Source organism: Erpetoichthys calabaricus, chromosome 5 (genome assembly GCF_900747795.2).
Source record: "Erpetoichthys calabaricus chromosome 5, fErpCal1.3, whole genome shotgun sequence".
Lineage (NCBI taxonomy): Eukaryota > Metazoa > Chordata > Cladistia > Polypteriformes > Polypteridae > Erpetoichthys > Erpetoichthys calabaricus.
This window is the reverse complement of record NC_041398.2, coordinates 21175446-21195610: the sequence shown is the minus strand read 5'-3', so window position 1 is coordinate 21195610 and position 20165 is coordinate 21175446. Positions and strand designations below refer to the sequence as shown.

General features: G+C 40.4%; 1 protein-coding gene across 1 annotated transcript; it reads right to left on the bottom strand.

Annotated features, from left to right (window-relative positions):
- Positions 1-14866: 14866 nt before the first annotated feature.
- On the bottom strand, positions 14867-16373 carry LOC127527828 (PWWP domain-containing DNA repair factor 3A-like). Its single transcript, XM_051927772.1, has 4 exons — positions 15732-16373; positions 15426-15623; positions 15253-15341; positions 14867-14918 (listed from the first exon to the last, which is right to left on the bottom strand). Exons 1-4 carry the CDS (start codon positions 16095-16097, stop codon positions 14867-14869), a joined length of 705 nt encoding a protein of 234 aa, XP_051783732.1. The 5' UTR covers positions 16098-16373.
- Between the last annotated feature and the right edge of the window lie 3792 nt (positions 16374-20165).

The window sequence follows — 20165 nt, the reverse complement described above, 5'->3', positions numbered from 1 at the left end:
GATTGTGTAATATTTGCCCCCCACTCTTCTTTACAGTTGAACTGTTCAAGTTCGTTCACATTGGGTGGTGAGTGTTGCTGGTCTGCTATCTTCAGATCTTTCCTAAGATTTTCAGTGTGATTTAGGTCTGGGCTCTGATTGGCCACACCAGCACATTCACTTTTTTGCTCCTTCAGCCACCGTGTGGTCCATTTTGCTGTGTGCTTCGGGTTGTTGTTGTGTTGAAAGGTGAACATTCTGCCCGTCTTCAACTTTCTGGCAGAGGGTAGCAGGTTTTCCTCCAGAATTTGATGGTATTTTGCCCCATCCATTTTTCCTCCTACCTTAACGAGAGTCCCGGGCCCCCCACAATAGGATTCTGCCCCCTCCATGCTTTACTGTAGGTGTGGTGTGTTGTGGATGGTGAGCTGCATTTTGTGTACCGTTTGGTGTTGAGGCCAAATAGTTTGATTTTGGTCTCATCTGACCAGAAGACCTTTTTTCCACTTGGCATCAGAATCCTCAAGGTGCATTCTGGCAAAGCTCAAACGAGACTTCATGTGGCCTTTCTTGAGAAGTGCGACCCTCCTGAACAAGCCACAATGGTGGAGCACTTGTGAAATTGTTGTCACATGCACCCCATTAATGACCACTCTGTGCCATCAAATCCTGTAACTCCTTCAAAGTGGCCATTGGCCTCTCGGTAGCCTCTCTTACCAGTGTCCTCCTTGCTCTTCCATCCAGTTTGGAGGGTCCTAGTAGTACCAAACACTTCTTTATGATGGACTTTACTGGGTTCCTTGAGACTGATAAAGCCTTTGAGATGTTTTTGTCACCATCTCCTGCCTTATTTTTGTCCACAATTCTATCCCTGAGATCTTTTGAAAGTGGCTGGCCACCCCTAGTCAGGTGTTTGCTGTCAGTTGCACTACCAAGGAAGGGGATGAATGGACCAGGAACAGCTTCACTAATCCCACTCATTACAACTGATCACAGGTGGGAGGAAGACAGTAACCAGGATCTGCAATGGGAATGGGGGGCACTTACACCTGATTGAGTTTTGGGGGGGGGGGGGGGGGGGTCCTTTATTCATCTCAGTATTTCTTGTTTTTGATTTTTTTAAATTTTTCTGAATTGTAGCTGTGATATCTTTCAATTGGATATTAGAAATTGCATTGAGTAAGTAAAGCTGGGAAAAAATATTAGTTTGTGTGCTATCATTTAAGGCTGTAAAGCAAAAAAAAAATAGGAATATTTCGAAGTGGGGGGGGGGATTCTTTTCTATACCCACTGTAGGTGGGCACAGACAGAGCAAGAAAGAAAAGCCGAGAAAGACAGCTTGATTGGCCAGTCAACCCCCTCACTGTAATTAGATTGGCTGACGTCTTTATCCAAGGTGACTTACACCACTTACAACACATTTGGTTCCTTGTCTTTTCGGTTTTCCAATTGGAGCACGGGCAGGTCACGTGACTTGCTCAGGGCCTCATGGTGTCAGTAGTGGGATCTGAACCCACAACCTCAGGGGGCAAAGCCCTTAACCACAACATCACAGGGCCTGCCTTCACAATCAGGTCCACAATTAGGAGCATGCATTTGACTGTCTGGTATGGAAGAAAAGGATTTGAAACAGACCCCCCCCCCCCCCCCAAATGGAATGCCCCAATTTAAGCAATAAAACACAGACAGACGTTAATCGTTATTCTTTATCTAAATGTCGCAAGAGGCAAAAACTTGTCATATTAGTTAGTGTTGCAAAGAAGAACGTGTTCTCTGTGCTATTGATTAAAGTCACTACTCAAAAAAAAGGAAGTCTTTACAGAATTAGAAAACGTTTAACATGATTGGTTACCCCCAGTTGCTAACGGGACATGACAAACGTTGATAAATTAAATGACCACAATTTGATCGATAGTCCTGTTAGCTTAGGATGTATGTGACATTTTAAATGCATTATTTTAATTCTATTTTACGGGATATGCAAGTTCCATCCAGATTCATCCTGTTTTTTAAAAGAAAGAGGAAGAAGATCCCGTTTTTTTTATGATGCAGTTGGGTTCAAAAACAGGAAAGTCAGTCAGTCAGTCATTTTCCAACCTGCTATATCCTAACACAGGGTCACAGGGGTCTGCTGGAGCCAATCCCAGCCAGCATAGAAGGCAAAGCAGGAAACAAACCCCGGGGATGGCGCCAGCCCACCACAGGGCACACACACACCAAGCACACACACGGGACAATTTAGGATTGCCAATGCACCTAACCTGCATGTCTTTGGACTGTGGGAGAAAACCCATTAAGACACGGGGAGAACATGCAAACTCCACGCAGGGAGTACCCAAGAAGCAAACCCAGTTCTCCTTACTTACCTTAGCACTACCACTGCACCACCATGCTTCCCAGAGGTAACTTAGTACTAAACGGAAATATAGAAAAATGATTATGCCGTAATATGTAACATTCTCTCTTATGGGGCTATATAAAATAACAAGAAATGCCTTTATGATAGTGAATAACAAAATAACAGCATCAGCTTTGAAGCGTATGAGGTGCACATCGGACCTGGGTTCAAATTCAACTCTTAGACTGGCTGTGTTTATTTAGGTGGGACTTACAATGGGGGGCCATCAGTGCTTTGGTTTAGCCATTATCTTCATAGGCGTAATTTCAATTAGATTAGATCAGCTTTATGAATTCAATGGGGAAATGTACAAGCATACAGCAGCAGAAACATAAAAAATCAAGAATGCAGACGCTCAGGACAGATGATACAGCCAATCAATCAATCAACCAATTGATAAATGAATAAAAATAAACTTAACGAGTACATCAGGTGGAAGCATTGAATTGCCTGAAAAGACCTCCAGAGACGCTTCTTAGCACACCGTGGATGGAATGAGCCTGTGGCTAAATGTGCTTGAAGAGAGAGCGCCACCTGGAGGGTATTTTTCATGATGGTATCTGATTTTGCCACCATCCTCTTTTCTACAACAGCTTCTAGTGTGTGCGGGGTTGGCACTGTGATGGAGCAGGCATTACTGATATGTTTTGTAGCGTGTGGCCGGGACGCCTCCATGCTGGGAGGACTGGGGGAGCAAGTGTGGACAGAGCATTACCTCCCCTGGGACACTAGATGGCAAATCCCCTCACCCCGGGTTGCAGCCGTGCCTCGGACACCCGCAGGGCTTCATGGGAGTTGGAGTGTGGGATCCGTGGGCACCGCCAGGTGCTGAGCTGCTGAGCCCTTATGGGCAGTTCTTCCACCACACCTGGAAGTGCTAAAAGAAATGAGTCATCAAGCGCCTGGAGCACTTCTGGGGGGGGCGTTATAAAAGGGGCCAGCAGCCACTACTCGGGGAGCCAGAGTCGGGAAGAGGAGGATGAAGCTTGACCGGAGTAGTGGAAAGGAGAACTGAAAAAGAAAAAGTATTGTTTGTGCTGTGCTTTGGACTGTGTTGTGCCTGTGGGAAACGGGGAAGGCGTTTCCCACAAGGAAAAAGAAAATTAAAAATGTGTGGGCCTTGAACTTGTGCCCTACGCTTGTCTGTGTCAGGTTAAGCTGGCTGTGCCAACCTGGTGGTCCACAGTTTGTTTTTTCAGGCATTGTGCTTCTTTTCAACTCAACTTGCTGCAGCGTAGACCACCACACTGGCTACCATGGCTACTATGGACAATGAAAAATAAACAGCCTCAACACACAAAAAAAGGTCTGGGGCAGCCACCCGTATTACTTGAGCCCTGGCTGTAAAAAGGCAAATGAAGTTGCAAAGATCTGTATAGGTTCAAGTCCAACATTTGATTGACTAGAAATAGGATGTGGTGTGGGTTTTAAGGTGACCACCAGGAAGTGACATCTTCAAGGCCGGAACCAGATTCAGGCAGAATTTCCTGTTTTTGATTTGCAGAGATAACAGAGAAAGGATTAGTACACCTCGCCACCCTCTGGCCTGGCATGGAATTACCATCAGTTGGTTCTTGTGGCTGCCTCCTAATGGCACATGGGTGTCAACAGGTAGAGCATTTCCAGTAGCTTGCTGCGCACATCAGAAGACCAGAAAGTCTCCTTAGGAAGTCCTGTCTGCTCTGGCTCTTGTCAAATGCCACCGTGTTGTCAGACCAGTCCAGTTTTCTGTTCACATGGACCCCCAGGTACTTGTAGCTCTGCACCACTTCCATATCCTCCCCGTAAAATGGTGGCTGATCTCAGAGGCTCCTTGGCATGTCTAAGTCCACCACCGGCTCTTGCTGATGTTGAGTTGCAAGTGGTTGCGCCACAAGATGTTTCTTGACTTTGACTCTCCTCCATTTTTAATGCAGCCTATAATGGATGATTTCTGTAGATGGCAAGCACTGGAATTATGTTTGGAAGTCTGTTGTGTAGATGGTGAACATGAAGGGGGTGCAGGATGGATCTCTGAGATGCAAAAGTGTCACACACCACCATTTCTGACACACACAGTCCCCACAGTGTCACAAACTGATGTCTGTTGGTCATGTACTCCATGATCCAGGAGATTAATAATAATAATTCTTTACATTTATATTACGCTTTTCTCATAACTGAAAGTGCTTTTAATAGTGAGTGGGGAGCAACTTCAGTACTAATGTACAGCATCCACCTGGATGATGAGAGGGCAGCCATTTTGGTGCCAATACACTCACCACACATCAGCTCTTAAGTGGTGAAGGGTTGAGAGATAATTAGCCAATTAGGGACAGAGGACGATTAAGAGGCAAGACTAGGCTGTGGTGGGCAATTTAGCTAAGACATCGGGATACACCCTGATCTTTAAGAAGGATTACCAGGGATCTTTAATGACCATGGAGAGTCAGGACCTGTCTCATCTGAAGGACATCACCATTTTCACAGCATGGTGTCCTCGTCACTGCACAAGGACATTGAGATCCTCATTCCGGCCACAAGCTAAGTGTGCCCAGCTAGTCTCACCTACTGCTCTTCCAGCAGAAACCGAAGTTTTTCCTAGATGTTCTCCCATCCAAATACTGGCCATGCCTGAGCAGGCTTAGCTTCAGGTGGATGACCTGATCTGAAGGGCATGTGGTGTGGCTGCGGGGGCATCAAGATTCAAAGCCATGAGCTTTTTCCTCCATCGATGAGGCAGAATGGTGTTAAAGGCACTGGAAAATTCAAAGAAAATGATTGTGACTGCAGCAATGGGTTTGTCCAGGTGGGAGTCGGTTCAATGGAGCATGAAGATGAGAGCAACCACCACAACTTTATACTGTATGTCTAACAGGCAAACTGCAGAGGATCCAGATGTTCTGCTACCAGGAATCAGAGCTGTTTTAGGTCAAGTGTCTCAATGGTCTACATGTTGGATAAAGTAGGAGCAGCTGGTCTAAAATTCTTGGGGTCAATAGAATTCCCTTAATTTGGTGCTAGGACCTCACGTGATGTTTTCCATAGCTGAAATGACTCCTGATCTGGATGGAATAACCAAAGCAGTAGTTTTATTTTTGATAGATAGATAGATAGATAGATAGATAGATAGATAGATAGATAGATAGATAGATAGATAGATAGATAGATAGATAGATAGATAGATAGATAGATAGATAGATAGATAGATGAGAAAGGCACTATATAAAAATAAACAGCTAGTGAAAGGCACCATGCGATAGATAGATAGATAGATAGATAGATACATAGATAGATAGATAGATAGATAGATAGATAGATAGATAGATAGATAGATAGATAGATAGATAGATAGATAGATAGATAGATAGATAGATGAGAAAGGCACTATATAAAAATAGACAGCTAGTGAAAGGCACCATGCAATAGATAGATAGATAGATAGATAGATAGATAGATAGATAGATAGATAGATAGATAGATAGATAGATAGATAGATGAGAAAGGCACTATATAAAAATAGACAGCTAGTGAAAGGCACCATGCAATAGATAGATAGATAGATAGATAGATAGATAGATAGATAGATAGATAGATAGATAGATAGATAGATAGATAGATAGATAGATAGATAGATAGATAGATAGATAGATAGATAGATAGATAGATAGAAGTTTATTTGTCCCCTGAGGGAAATTTGAAACTCATCTACAAACAAAATTTTCTTTACAGCTGTCATGATCAGGTCTGAATGTTGGGGTCTTGTACAGCAGAGTCCAGAGCTCCACTTCATTGAGTAGGTTGTCGCTTTCTTCTATACGTCAGTGATGACACCTGGTTACACTCTGGTTAAGATTAGTTTTGAGGGTTATCTGATTCAAATCAAGTAAACCATATGACAGAAACCTTCAATCTGATTGGCTATTCAGTGGAGCTACTGACATGTGCAGCTAGACCCATCTCGTCTTATAGCTTTTTCCTGCTATTGAAGCCATTTTGCGTACTGTTGTTAGGGTCGTGGCCTGTGTTTCTAGGGGCGTGGTCTCCATGGGTTGTAAGCTTGAATTCATCAGTTGGCAGAATAAAAGGTCAATGGTTGCACTGAGTCTTATCTGACCTGCGGATATGACCTTCTGATCCTTTCATTTATTCTCTTTGTGGTTTATTTTCATGTCTTGCCTGTTTTTTGACTTCTTTCCTAAATTTTGACTGTGATTTGTATGGCTTGTCATGGTTTCAGTTGTGTAATTTTTTTGTTTTTTGTTTGTTTTGCCTTTTTGGATGCATCTCCCAGTTTAACTCAAGAAATTAGTTATCTGTTTTCCTACCGAGTCAGAATAACAGCATTTTTATTCTTGTGCAGTGTAAAAAACAGAGCAATATGTAAGATATAGGCTGATAAATATTTTCTGTGTCTTTATTTGTAAAATTAGCCTTTGTCAGAAACTCGACACAGAGTCATGGAAAGGTTTGGGGCAGTCACCCGTATAATTGATTTCCTGGCTGCAAAGTTGAGCAAGTAAATACAGCACTGCTGTGCACAAAACAGAACTAAGGGAACAGGGAAAAGGTGCAGGCTTTGAAAGGGGAAGACAGGAAGTGAGATCATAAGGGTCAGGTTCATGAAGGTCTTCAGCCATTGGTTCGAGCCCAGACGTGACATCACAGGGGCCGGAGCCGGCTAGGTCTCCTTCCATAGGCTCGGTCCTAGTGACGTCAAGAGAGCCAGGTGGAATCTCCCGTGAATGGTCTACAGGAAAGGGAGAAAAAGAGTCAGTGCAGTCTGCCACATCCCGGTATGCCTCGGAACTGCCGTCACTCAAGCCCTTTAGCTGCCTCCCATGGGCACGTGTGTGACACCTTATACTTGTATAACATTTATAGCCCAAGGAAACTGGAGAAAACAGATTTTTTTCCATGCCCAGTGTTTTACTGATAAGAAGAGAAGTATAAAGACCAATTTTAAGACTTAATTGAATCCTTTCTTTCTTTTTATTTGAAACTACAGAAAGTGCTGGACTGGGGGGATGAGACTGTCAGAGCAGTTTCATTGGTGAATATGAGGGGGTTATGCTTGAGCCATTTCATCGGTGCAATAAGAAGAGACTTGGACACACATGACTCTCTCTGTCTCTGCCATTTCTCATCCTGAAGAGAACAGAACAGACTGAATCGAGTGAAACTACAAGTTTATGTGCCTTCTGAGACTACACATCTAGCATTATCAGGTGGTGTGGTCTGGTTTGCAAAGCCACATTTGGTTTGCTTTGTTGGATACTAGTTATCCATAATCCACAACTGAATTTTCTCACACTTGTTCTGGTACTTTGTCTGCTTGCTTAGGGCTATAAATGACAAAGGGAACCATTGAAACGTCACACTGCACCCCATTCATTAGATATAGTATTGTGCCAACTGTGCCGTTCCTTTTGACTCAGGTACCCATGTTGGGAAAAACTCAACTGAAACTTAACAAAGGCATCTGTCATTTTACAGAAGTGTGACAATTGGGGTGGCCCAATGCTTTTTAACCCTTTACAGTGCCCTTTAAACATCACATCAAATTCCATTCATTAGATATATTAGAGTGCCAACTATGCCAATCATTTTGGCCCAGGTATTTACATTGGGACAGGCAAACCTCAACTTAAACTTAACAAAGGCATCTGTCATTTTACAAAAGTGCGACAATTGGGGTGGCCCAATTCTTTTTAACCCTTTAAAGTGCCATTCAAACATCACAGTGCATCCCATTCATTAGATATAGGAGTGTGCCAACTATACCAGTTATGTTGGCCCAGGTACCCACATTAGGACGGGCAAAACTCAACTGAAACTTAACAAAGTCATCTGTCATTTTACAGAAGTGTGACAATTGGGGTGGCCCAGTGCTTTTTAACCCTTTACAGTGCCCTTTAAACATCACATCAAATTCCATTCATTAGATATATTACTGTGCCAACTATGCCAGTCATTTTGTCCCAGGTACCCACATTGGGACAGGCAAACCTCAACTTAAACTTAACAAAGGCATCTGTCATTTTACAAAAGTGTGACAATTGGGGTGTCCCAATGCTTTTTAACGCTTTAAAGTGCCATTCAAACATCACAGTGCATCCCATTCATTAGATATAGGAGTGTGCCAACTATACCAGTTATGTTGGCCCAGGTACCCACATTAGGACGGGCAAAACTCAACTGAAGCTTAACAAAAGCATCTGTCATTTTACAAATGTGTGACAACTGGGGTGGCCCAGTGCTTTTTAACCCTTTACAGTGCCCTTTGAACATCACATCAAATCCCATTCATTAGATATATTAGAGTGCCAACTATGCCAATCATTTTGGCCCAGGTATTTACATTGGGACAGGCAAACCTCAACTTAAACTTAACAAAGGCATCTGTCATTTTACAAAAGTGCGACAATTGGGGTGGCCCAATTCTTTTTAACCCTTTAAAGTGCCATTCAAACATCACAGTGCATCCCATTCATTAGATATAGGAGTGTGCCAACTATACCAGTTATGTTGGCCCAGGTACCCACATTAGGACGGGCAAAACTCAACTGAAACTTAACAAAGTCATCTGTCATTTTACAGAAGTGTGACAATTGGGGTGGCCCAGTGCTTTTTAACCCTTTACAGTGCCCTTTAAACATCACATCAAATTCCATTCATTAGATATATTACTGTGCCAACTATGCCAGTCATTTTGTCCCAGGTACCCACATTGGGACAGGCAAACCTCAACTTAAACTTAACAAAGGCATCTGTCATTTTACAAAAGTGTGACAATTGGGGTGGCCCAATGCTTTTTAACCCTTTAAAGTGCCATTCAAACATCACAGTGCATCCCATTCATTAGATATAGGAGTGTGCCAACTATACCAGTTATGTTGGCCCAGGCACCCACATTAGGACGGGCAAAACTCAACTTAAACTTAACAAAGGCATCTGTCATTTTACAGAAGTGTGACAATTGGGGTGGCCCAGTGCTTTTTAACCCTTTACAGTGCCCTTTGAACATCACATCAAATCCCATTCATTAGATATATTAGAGTGCCAACTATGCCAGTCATTTTGGCCCAGGTATTCACATTGGGACAGGCAAACCTCAACTTAAAATTAACAAAGGCATCTGTCATTTTACAAAAGTGTGACAATTGGGGTGGCCCAATGCTTTTTAACCTTTTAAAATGCCATTCAAACATCACAGTGCATCCCATTCATTAGTTATAGGAGTTTGCCAACTATACCAGTCATGTTGGCCCAGGTACCCACATTGGGACGGGAAAAACTCAACTTAAACTTAACAAAAGCATCTGTCATTTTACAAAAGTGTGACAATTGGGGTGGCCCAATGCTTTTTTAACACTGTACAGTGCCCTTTAAACATCACATCAAACCCATTCATTAGATACAGGAGCGTGTCAGCATTGCCTGTCCTTTTTGACTTGGGTACCCACATTGAGCCTGGAAAAGCTCAACTGCAGCTTGACAAAGTTTGTACAAAAGCGTCTGAATTAGCTGGCTGGAACTGAATAAGGAGTTGCGAATAAGTAGCCTTGGGAATAAGGACCCAACTTCAGCCTCCTATATTGGAGCAACTTTGATAATATTACTTATTGGGGACACTTTTGTTTGTTATCTTAAAACTATTTAATTACAAAGTAAGGGAAATTTCTTTTAAGATCATACCTGAGATGTTCCCTGTAGAGAACTTTCTTCCAAAATTCAAAGATTTGATTGTTAACTGTTCATTCTGTAGTATGGAATTAAAAACGGTTCCCTATGTCTTTTGGCATTGCCAGTACACTAAAAAGCTGTGGGAATATATCTCGAAGTTTATTACTGATAAATGGTATAGTAACTTTCACAGTTTGAATTTCTGTATTTCAACAGAAGTGCTCAAGACCAGGCACGTATTACTAACCTGATATTAATATTGGCCCAATATGATGTACATGGGGGCAGATTCTTCCAATAACAAACTTCTTTACTCTGCTTTATGTCGGGAAGGTGAAGTGCGTGTGTAGACATTTAGATTCTCTGCAAACAAAAGAAACCTTAAACTGTATAGGTTTGTAGTGAATTTAAGCCTATTTAAAAATGTGTATTCCTCTTTGTAATTAATATCTTTTTTAATTATGTTAATCATAGTGAATTGCTTAATACTACGGCAAACCGAATTAACATTTAGAGATACCGTTTCTCTCCCAAAATGAGGACGCCAATGCTGACAAGAGGGCAGCATTCCAAGTAGATATTGCTGCAGACCGGAGTAAAATGGGCGTTAATATCATTTTCGAATTCAGCCAATCATATATTAAATTTGCGCACGTCAGTCACTGATCAGCCAATCGCAAATTTAAACGTCGCGGTCAATCACCGTTTTATTCAACAAATCGCCAATCGGTGTTATTTGTCATTCATGCTCCACTTTAGCCAATTGCCTTTTGGATACGTAAAAAGAAAGGTGGGTGTAATTTCTAAAGGTGGACGTGTAAGATGATTTCTAAAGATGGACGGTCAAGATAAAGTGACTGTAAGAGACGGGGTGTATACTGTATTCATAAAATTGGCTACCTCTGCGACGATAGTCTACTAGTGTCAATATCATACACCATAGCACTTTGTCGAGTGCATTATTAAGACTGCAGTGTATTTTTACCACAGTCATTTATGAAGTAGCGGTTCTGAAAAAATAATAATAAAAGTTTGCATATGAGATATTTATAGTTACTGAACAACGTCTGAAGAAAATTTAAATGAACATAACAATACAAATTTGTGTCCGCCTAATTTTAATGGATTGACGTGGATTTAAATGTGGGCTCTACTTGATTAAATCAGTCAGATTAAAACAAATGTTTGACTGTTGGTGTTTACTCGAATGTCCAAATGAAATAGCCGCCTACATTTAACGGGTCACCTTAAAGACGGGCTATAAACGTATTACAATTTTAAACGTTGAATAAACTGTCAGAGTTCCTAATATTCCATTGTAGCCCCTTCTTGCCTGCAGATCACCATCTGTTCTTTGTTTGCTGATGTCAATATTCTTCGGTCTTCATGTCTGTTCTCAATATACCAGCAGCTCTAGTGAGTTTCTTGCCTGTGAATCACGTATTTAAGTTTATTTTTTAGCTGTATTATGATTACAGATTATTACAAATCACATACTTGACACTCTCACGTTCAGGTATCAGGGAATATAAAACGTTAAGAAAGTTTGCAATAAAATTGTGACTTTAAAGAATGCATTGGCTGTCTCTATGCTATCAATGTTAAATGTAAGAAACACAGTTTGCATAGTGCTAATAGTCACCTTTCAATTATTATTTTTACAATGAAGTTTACTATGTTAAACGATCTGTGAAGAGCAAATATTATGCTTTCAAAAGACTAATAATTTGGCTGTTTTTGTGACTGTGCACCTATTAATCAGAGTATTCAATTATTTGACTTGATTGGACCTTTATTACTTTTGGGATTTTAAATACCTCTTTAAGATCATCAAATATGTGTTTATTATAATACATATTACTTACATTTAGAGATTAGAACATGACAGATGTTTGTAGTTCATATCTCATTTATCCTCCATTTGACTCCATCAGGTCCTACTGGTGTGCTGAACACGTCAGCCTGTCTTTAGGGTCTCTGAGACTGGAGGAGGCCAGGAGTCCAACTGTACAGCAGGCACTGATGGGCATCAGCATCACGACTGGTAACAAGATAGAGATGACAGATATTTGAGCTGGACATAATCCTATATGAGTATCCAAGCAAACAACATATTAAGAGCACACCGAGTCTGTATACTCCAGTATGGCCCTGACATAACACCCTGTACAGCTGTACACGACACCACTTAACTGGTCATGTAGCACACACTGCACTGAGTCTGTCAAGTCTGAACCATTAAATCATTCAATCTGAACAGCTGGAAATTTATTTTGGCAATGATATTTCTGATAAGGCATTTTTATATTGTCGTTTCTCATTGGTTTATACTGAAAATCTGGTTTACATCAATGTAGTTTTCAATAGTATGTATTAAATATATAGTATATAAAAAAAAATAAAGGAACACTTTGAAAGCACATGAGATCTTAATGGGAAAAAAAATCTTGCTGGCTGTCTCTACTGCTATGGACTGATGTGTTAGGAACAAAAGGATGGCACATCATTTGTTGGAAATGAAAAGTATGAACCTACAGAGGGCTGAATTCAAAGACATCCTGAAAATCAAAGGGAAAAAACAATGCGGCAGGCAGGCGAGTCCATTTTGGTGTAATTTCATTTCAATATTTGGGGGGCTGGTGGCATGCTGCTAATGAGATGACGGATGGTGTCCTGGGGGATCTCCTCCCAGATCTGGACCAGGGCATCACTCCTGGACAGTCTGAGGTGCAACCTGGTGGCGTCAGATGGACTGAAACATAATGTCCCACCCAGAGGTGTTCTTGGGGGCAGTCAATGGGATCAATTCCTTCATCCTCTGACCACATGAGGCCGGCCGTTGTGGTGCACCAGGATGAACCCAGGAGCCACTGCACCAGCATAGGGTCTGCCAATGGGTCCAAGGATTTCATCCAGATACCTAATGGCAGTCAAGGTGCCCACTGTTGTCTAGTCTGTAGAGGTCTGTGTGTCCCTCCATGGATATGCCTCCATAGACCATCACTGACCCACCACCAAACCGGTTATGCTGAAGTACACCACAGGCAGAATAACATTCTCCATGGCTTCTCCAGACCCTTTCACATCTGTCACATGTGCTCAGTGTGAACCTGCTCTCATCTGTGAAAAGCACAGGGTGCCCACCAGTGGTAGAGCTGCCAATTCTGGTATTCTATGGGAAATGCCAATCGAGCTCCCTGGTGCTCACTAGAGGACGTCGGGCCACCTTCAGGCCACCCTCCTCAAGTCTGTTTGTGATTGTTTGGTCAGAGACATTCACACCAGTGGCCTGCCTGATGGTGGTCATTTTGTAGGCTCTGGCAGTGCTCATCCTGTTCCTCCTTGGCCAAAGGATCAGAAACTGGTGAGTCCTGCTGATGGGGTAAGGACCTTCTACAAGGGGCCCTGTCCAGCTCTCCTGAAGTAACTGCCTGCCTGTCTCCTGGAATCTCCTCCATGACCTTGAGACTGTGCAGGGAGACACGGCAAACCTTCTGGCAATGGCACGTGTTGATGTGCCATCCTGGAGAAGATGGACTACCTGTGCCAGCTCTGTAGGGTCCAGGTATGGCCTCATGCCACCAGTAGCGACACTGACCATAGACAAATGGAAAACAAGTGAAAAAACAGACGAGGAGGGAAAAATGTCAGTGACCTCCACCTGTTAAACCATTCATTCCTGTTTTGTGGGTCGTCTCATTGTTGCCCACCCCCCCCCCCTCCCCAGTACCCCAAAGCAGCTGAAACTGATGAACAAGCCCCACTGCTACTTAACTGACCAGATCAACAGCCCACAAGTGTCACTGACTTGATGCTGTACTCTCATTAAAATGGTTCCTTTCATTTTTTGAGAAGATATATCTATCTATATCTATATATATAATGTCAAGACCTTAGAACAACAAGGTCCTAGCTGTGAGTCATGGTTTTAGAATACGGAGCTTCAAAAGTTTTGACTATTTATCAGGCGTATACAATCTTTTTCTTTTCATTTTGTTCCCATATGTAAAACCTGTATTTTAAGTTAAAAATGCAAGTGTTATTGAAAATGTGACTCCTAATAAAAGATAAGTAAGAACCATATTATTGTAGAGTGTGTTTGTAAGAGAACAGCAAAGCCTTGATCAGGACGCTCAGTTTCCAAGCTCTTTTATCTTGTGGGATTTCTAGCAAAGTGCACACCATTTGTAACCCTGTGGATACATGGAGGCTCTGGTCATATCTGTCAGTTCTAACAGTGTTAATACGCAAGGTGATTGGACCAGCGCCACTAAAACAGAACACTCAGTATTATCACTACCAAAAACAAGATTTTATTAATAATTATTCAATATAAATTGTGCAACAATTTCAAGAAATATTTACAATTATCAATAATGATTGGTCAGTTGAATTGAAAGAAAGAATTCACAAAGATTAAATTTAACAAACAGACTGATCATGAAATACACTGAAGTATTAAAACAACAGCATGCCCGCTTCTATATATTTATTATATATAAATAAAACAACAATGTAAAATGCATAACAACTGTACAAAGCAGTTATAACAATTAAAGAAAAAATCCAGATGACATCAATTGTCCAAAAACAGACACGCAATTTCAAATATACAGAACTTAATCAACAATCTTTAACAATAACAGAAAGTGTCCTTTATTATTTACATCAATAGTTACATTAAATATATACAACTCTAGTATGCACAGTCATTTTAACACACAGAAATAAAAAAGGCAAAAGAGAAGTAAAGAAAGAGACACATTTATTTGAGTAGGGTTGAGATGTAATCCCGAGTTTAAATGCCTCAGTGGTGCTTTCCTTTTACTTCCAGCTGCTGTAAAACAAGTACAGTTTGTCAAACTCTTCCCTCTCACTAAAAAAACAAAACAAAAACAAGCACACAAATGAACAAATTCTAATCATACCAACCAGAAACACTTCTGCATTTGTCATTTGAAACCACAATTCTTGACCTTGTACAGTTTAGAATAAATGCTACATATGGCATACTTCTAAATGTAATTTTACCAATACTAAAAATGTACTAATATATAGTTTAAATGTCACTTTAAACATATATATTCACATTTATATATATTTAGTTTATATTGTTATCTAAATTCACAACAACTATAGGGTATTCTGTTTAACAGAATAATGGCGCTGAAAAGAAAAAGAAAGGACAGTTTATTTTCCACATGACGTACCACTCACTGTATGCTGGTCCATCCATGAACAGATGTTCTGCCTCTGGCAGAGAAATCCTCTCAACTGTTTGTTTAGCTTTAATAAGAGCCTATCAAAAACACAGAAAAAGAGAAGATGTTACTCATAGACACGCTTTCTGTACTCATTAGAGATTTACTGAAGGCTAATTAACCTCTAGTATCAGCACATCCAGAATGATGTGAACTCTGTCAATCCTCTCAAAAGTGCCTACAGCTCTTGACAGCACTTCATCCAAGAAGTTGTAGAGGCCATCTATCAGCTCCTCATCTTCTATATAAGTCATTACCTGGTGACCTTTAGGATTTTCATAATTTAACCATTTGGACGATACCTTACGAGATACAACAGCCTGTTGGACAAGAAAATACAAGTGTTTGGCACTTTAAAGTCATCAGAGCTCTTTGCTGCCAGATAGATTACAATACCAAAGTTTTACTTGTCATCTGAACTAAGTTACCAGCAAGTGATCATCTGCTCCATGGTCCTTTATTATGAACTCTAACAGTTTTTCATGTTGAGTCCTCCTGTAGGCCCTGCTGATCTCTGCAGCTGCAAAAATCTGAGCCACTTGTTCTTTAGTCAGCTGCCCTGCTGCAGCCACACAGCCAGCCTGCTCTCCTACACTGTGGACACACACAAATAAATGCATCAGACTGTCACATGTAGTATTTGTCGTATGCAAGCTGTCTGGTTTTGGTCTGAACAGTTGTGTTTTCTCGGAAAAGTGGACACATTGGAAGACAGTTGAAACTGTGAGGATTACTCCGTGGATCACTACAAAAACTCCTGTTGGATGTGATCTCAATAGCTTTTCTGAATACATCCATTACTTCAGAGTATTATGATTGCACCAGTCCGGACACTGGCTAAAGTAATATGCAAGTCACAGAAAAGCTTTGAAGATATTTTTATTCTAACCATCAAAATAACCAATCTAACACTCCCCATGTGACAACGGGTCAAAAAGCTTATGACAATCCTTCATACCATGTTCAATTTTAAGGTTTTTACTCAAGTTGAACGAAGTATCAAACCACAGTGGTAGACTAAGTTCTACATTAATACCTTGGTGTGGCTGTATCAGTATATTCCTCAACGAGTTCACTGCTGCCATGACCTGCTTGGTCCTGACTTTTAGACATTAAAATATTGATGTTATTCATCCATCCATTTTCCAACCTGCTGAATCCGAACACAGGGTCACGGGGTCTGCTGGAGCCAATCCCAGCCAACACAGGGCACAAGGCAGGGAACCAATCCCGGGCAGGGTGCCAACCCACTGCAGGACACACTCAAACACACCCACACACCAAGCACACACTAGGGCCAATTTAGAATCACCAATCCACCTAACCTGCATGTCTTTGGACTGTGGGAGGAAACCGGAGCGCCTGGAGGAAACCCACGCAGACACGGGGAGAACATGCAAACTCCATGCAGGGTGGACCCGGGAAGCGAACCCGGGTCTCCTAACTGCGATGCAGCAGCGCTACCACTGCGCCACCGTGCCACCCTATGTTATTCATTTAACAGAAAAAAAAAGAGTGCCAGAAAAGATCCGCCCATAAAGTCTCCGGTCTGCAGCAATACTCTTGGAGAAGGTGGGATAACTGTATATGGAAGTGGATAGTATTGGCTAATTCAGAATTTCAACGAATGAGATTGTTGTTAAAGTATGACAATCAAAAACTCACTCAACGTTTGAAGTTGTCTATCAAGTGTAACTTCCACCAATCTTTTCACAGTTAGTGATCCCTACCGCTTTGAGGTTCCGACTCATAGTGTTTCGTTTGAAATAGCAGCAGCGACGAAATGAATTGTTTGTTATTTCTGACAATGGAAGTAAGTTTGCTTCTAAATTAAAACGTATGAAATTTGCAATTGCTAAGTTTTCTTCGTGTTTTTCAAATAACTTTTTGTTTCTTTGTTGTGATTGTACGTTTGTATAAATATTAATATATATATTGTATTCACGTTTGTATTAATAATCATTTTCGCTGTAGTAATTGATGCATATTCAGTGCTTGAAGTGGTCCGGCACTCAGCGGTGCCGGCAACTCTTCAAACACCGCAAAGCAAGTTTCACGGAGAACATCCACCCATACCCACCCCCTCTCCGGTGCTCAGTGGAATGCTAGTAGTTCACTGCCAGTAGTTTGGTTCCCTATTAACTCTGTGCATATTTACATTTGTGAGATGTTTGATTAAAATGCTGTAATGTTATTTTACATTTTTTTTAAACAGGATCATATCACGATCAAAAATACCACAGACATTCCGTCCGTAGCCTACTTCAATCTTCAGATGTGTTTTTGTGCCCTTTCTGTCATCCACGACTGTATTCTTCACGTTCGTATATACGAGCAAATGAACACTTGCGAGATCACCGCAGAACAGCAGTTTCCTACGGAGTTACGTGTATCCCACTTTTTAAATTAACTCAGGCTGAGTAATCTTTAAACCAATTTATCAATGAATTAATTTTTCAGTATTGATAATTACCACGTATGGTGTCCAGTCCTTTCTTTTAATCTCATTTGGATGTTTTTCAGCTACTTTATTTATGCACCGAATAAGAAATGAGACAATCCCAGGAGCAACACAAATGAGAGGTATCTAAGAAAATACTGGAAAGTAGACTGAGGTGGTTTGAATTTGTAATGAGTAGAGATTATGTGTATGTGGGTAAAAATATGATAAAAATGGAAGTACAGGGGAAGAGAAAGCTAGTGAGGCCATAAGCAGAGATGGATGGATAAAGTAAAAGAATATCTGAAGGGCAAGGGTCTGACAGGGGAGTAAGTTCAGGGCTAAGCTGTATGGAGAGTGCTGATCAAGCACATTGACCCCACATAGAACTGGGAATTGATGATGATGAAGAAGAAATTGTTTGGCACTTACAGCTCTTTAACGAGCTGTAGTGTCATATTTTTCATATACAGGTCAATTACCTATACTGTATGTGTCTGTTGTATGTAAAATACTGCAGTGGTTGATGTAGTTTGCTGTGCTGTTAATGACAACAGACAACATTAGGAGAACAAACCTGCAACCTACATTAGTTCAATATAAATTAGTATTTTCAGTTTTATTTTAAGATGTAAGTTGGCTAAAGAGTATATAGGTTATACTTCATGTCTGTACATAGAACCATGTCTATTTTCAGTAAACTGTAAAAACAGTTAAAGTGTTTTTAAAAATAGGTTTGCTGTTTCAGTAATTGCTGTTTGCCCTGGGCTGCTAGTCTGGTTAGGGTCACAGATGAGCACCAGAGACCATGGATATTAGATGAGTAAAGTCTAAGACAGAAAGCTACTTTATCACAGATGTGTATATATGTACAATATTTACTCAGTTATGCACAGAACTAGTGGTTTTATTAGTGTTTTAACATAGATTATTCTGATGAAGAAATGAGTAGTCAAGCAAAATTACACCTTGTATTGGCTAACTAAAAAGTAAAACTTTGGTATTGTAATCTATCTGGCAGCAAAGAGCTCTGATGACTTTATAGTGCCAAACACTTGTATTTTCTTGTCCAACAGGCTGTTGTATCTCGTAAGGTATCGTCCAAATGGTTAAAAAAATTATGAAAATCCTAAAGGTCACCAGGTAATGACTTATATAGAAGATGAGGAGCTGATAGATGGCCTCTACAACTTCTTGGATGAAGTGCTGTCAAGAGCTGTAGGCACTTTTGAGAGGATTGACAGAGTTCACATCATTCTGGATGTGCTGATGCCAGAGGTTAATTAGCCTTCAGTAAATCTCTAATGAGTACAGAAAGCGTGTCTATGAGTAACATCTTCTCTTTTTCTGTGTTTTTGATAAGCTCTTATTAAAGCTAAACAAACAGATGAGAGGATTTCTCTGCCAGAGGCAGAACATCTGTTCATGGATGGACCAGCATACAGTGAGTGGTACGTCATGTGGAAAATAAACAGTCCTTTCTTTTTCTTTTCAGCGCCATTATTCTGTTAAACAGAATACCCTATAGTTGTTGTGAATTTAGACAAGAATATAAACTAAATATATATAAATGTGAATATATATGTTTAAAGTGACATTTAAACTGTACATTAGTACATTTGTAGTATTGGTAAAATTACATTTAGAAGTATGCCATATGTAGCATTTATTCTAAACTGTACAAGGTCAAGAACTGTGGTTTCAAATGACAAATGCAGAAGTGTTTCTGGTTGGTATGATTAGAATTTGTTCATTTGTGTGCTTGTTTTTGTTTTGTTTTTTTAGTGAGAGGGAAGAGTTTGACAAACTGTACTTGTTTTACAGCAGCTGGAAGCTCAAGGAAAGCACCACTGAGGCATTTAAACTCGGGATTACATCTCAACCCGACTCAAATAAATGTGTCTCTTTCTTTACTTCTCTTTTGCCTTTTTTATTTCTGTGTGTTAAAATGACTGTGCATACTAGAGTTGTATATATTTAATGTAACTATTGATGTAAATAATAAAGGACACTTTCTGTTATTGTTAAAGATTGTTGATTAAGTTCTGTATATTTGAAATTGCGTGTCTGTTTTTGGACAATTGATGTCATCTGGATTTTTTCTTTAATTGTTATAACTGCTTTGTACAGTTGTTATGCATTTTACGTTGTTGTTTTATTTATATATAATATATAGAAGCGGGCATGCTGTTGTTTTAATACTTCAGTGTATTTCTTGATCAGTCTGTTTGTTAAATTTAATCTTTGTGAATTCTTTCTTTCAATTCAACTGACCAATCATTATTGATAATTGTAAATATTTCTTGAAATTGTTGCACAATTTATATTGAATAATTATTAATAAAATCTTGTTTTTGGTAGTGATAATACTGAGTATTCTGTTTTAGTGGCGCTGGTCCAATCACCTTGCGTATTAACACTG

Coding starts and splice junctions, on each gene's coding strand:
- LOC127527828 (XM_051927772.1), bottom strand. CDS start 16,097: ATGTATTCAGAAAAGCTATTGAGATCACATCCAACAGGAGTTTTTGTA. Junction 15,342..15,425: donor TGGATGTGCTGATACTAGAG/GTTAATTAGCCT, acceptor TGTTTTTGATAG/GCTCTTATTAAAGCTAAACA. Junction 14,919..15,252: donor GGACCAGCATACAGTGAGTG/GTACGTCATGTG, acceptor TTGTTTTTTTAG/TGAGAGGGAAGAGTTTGACA.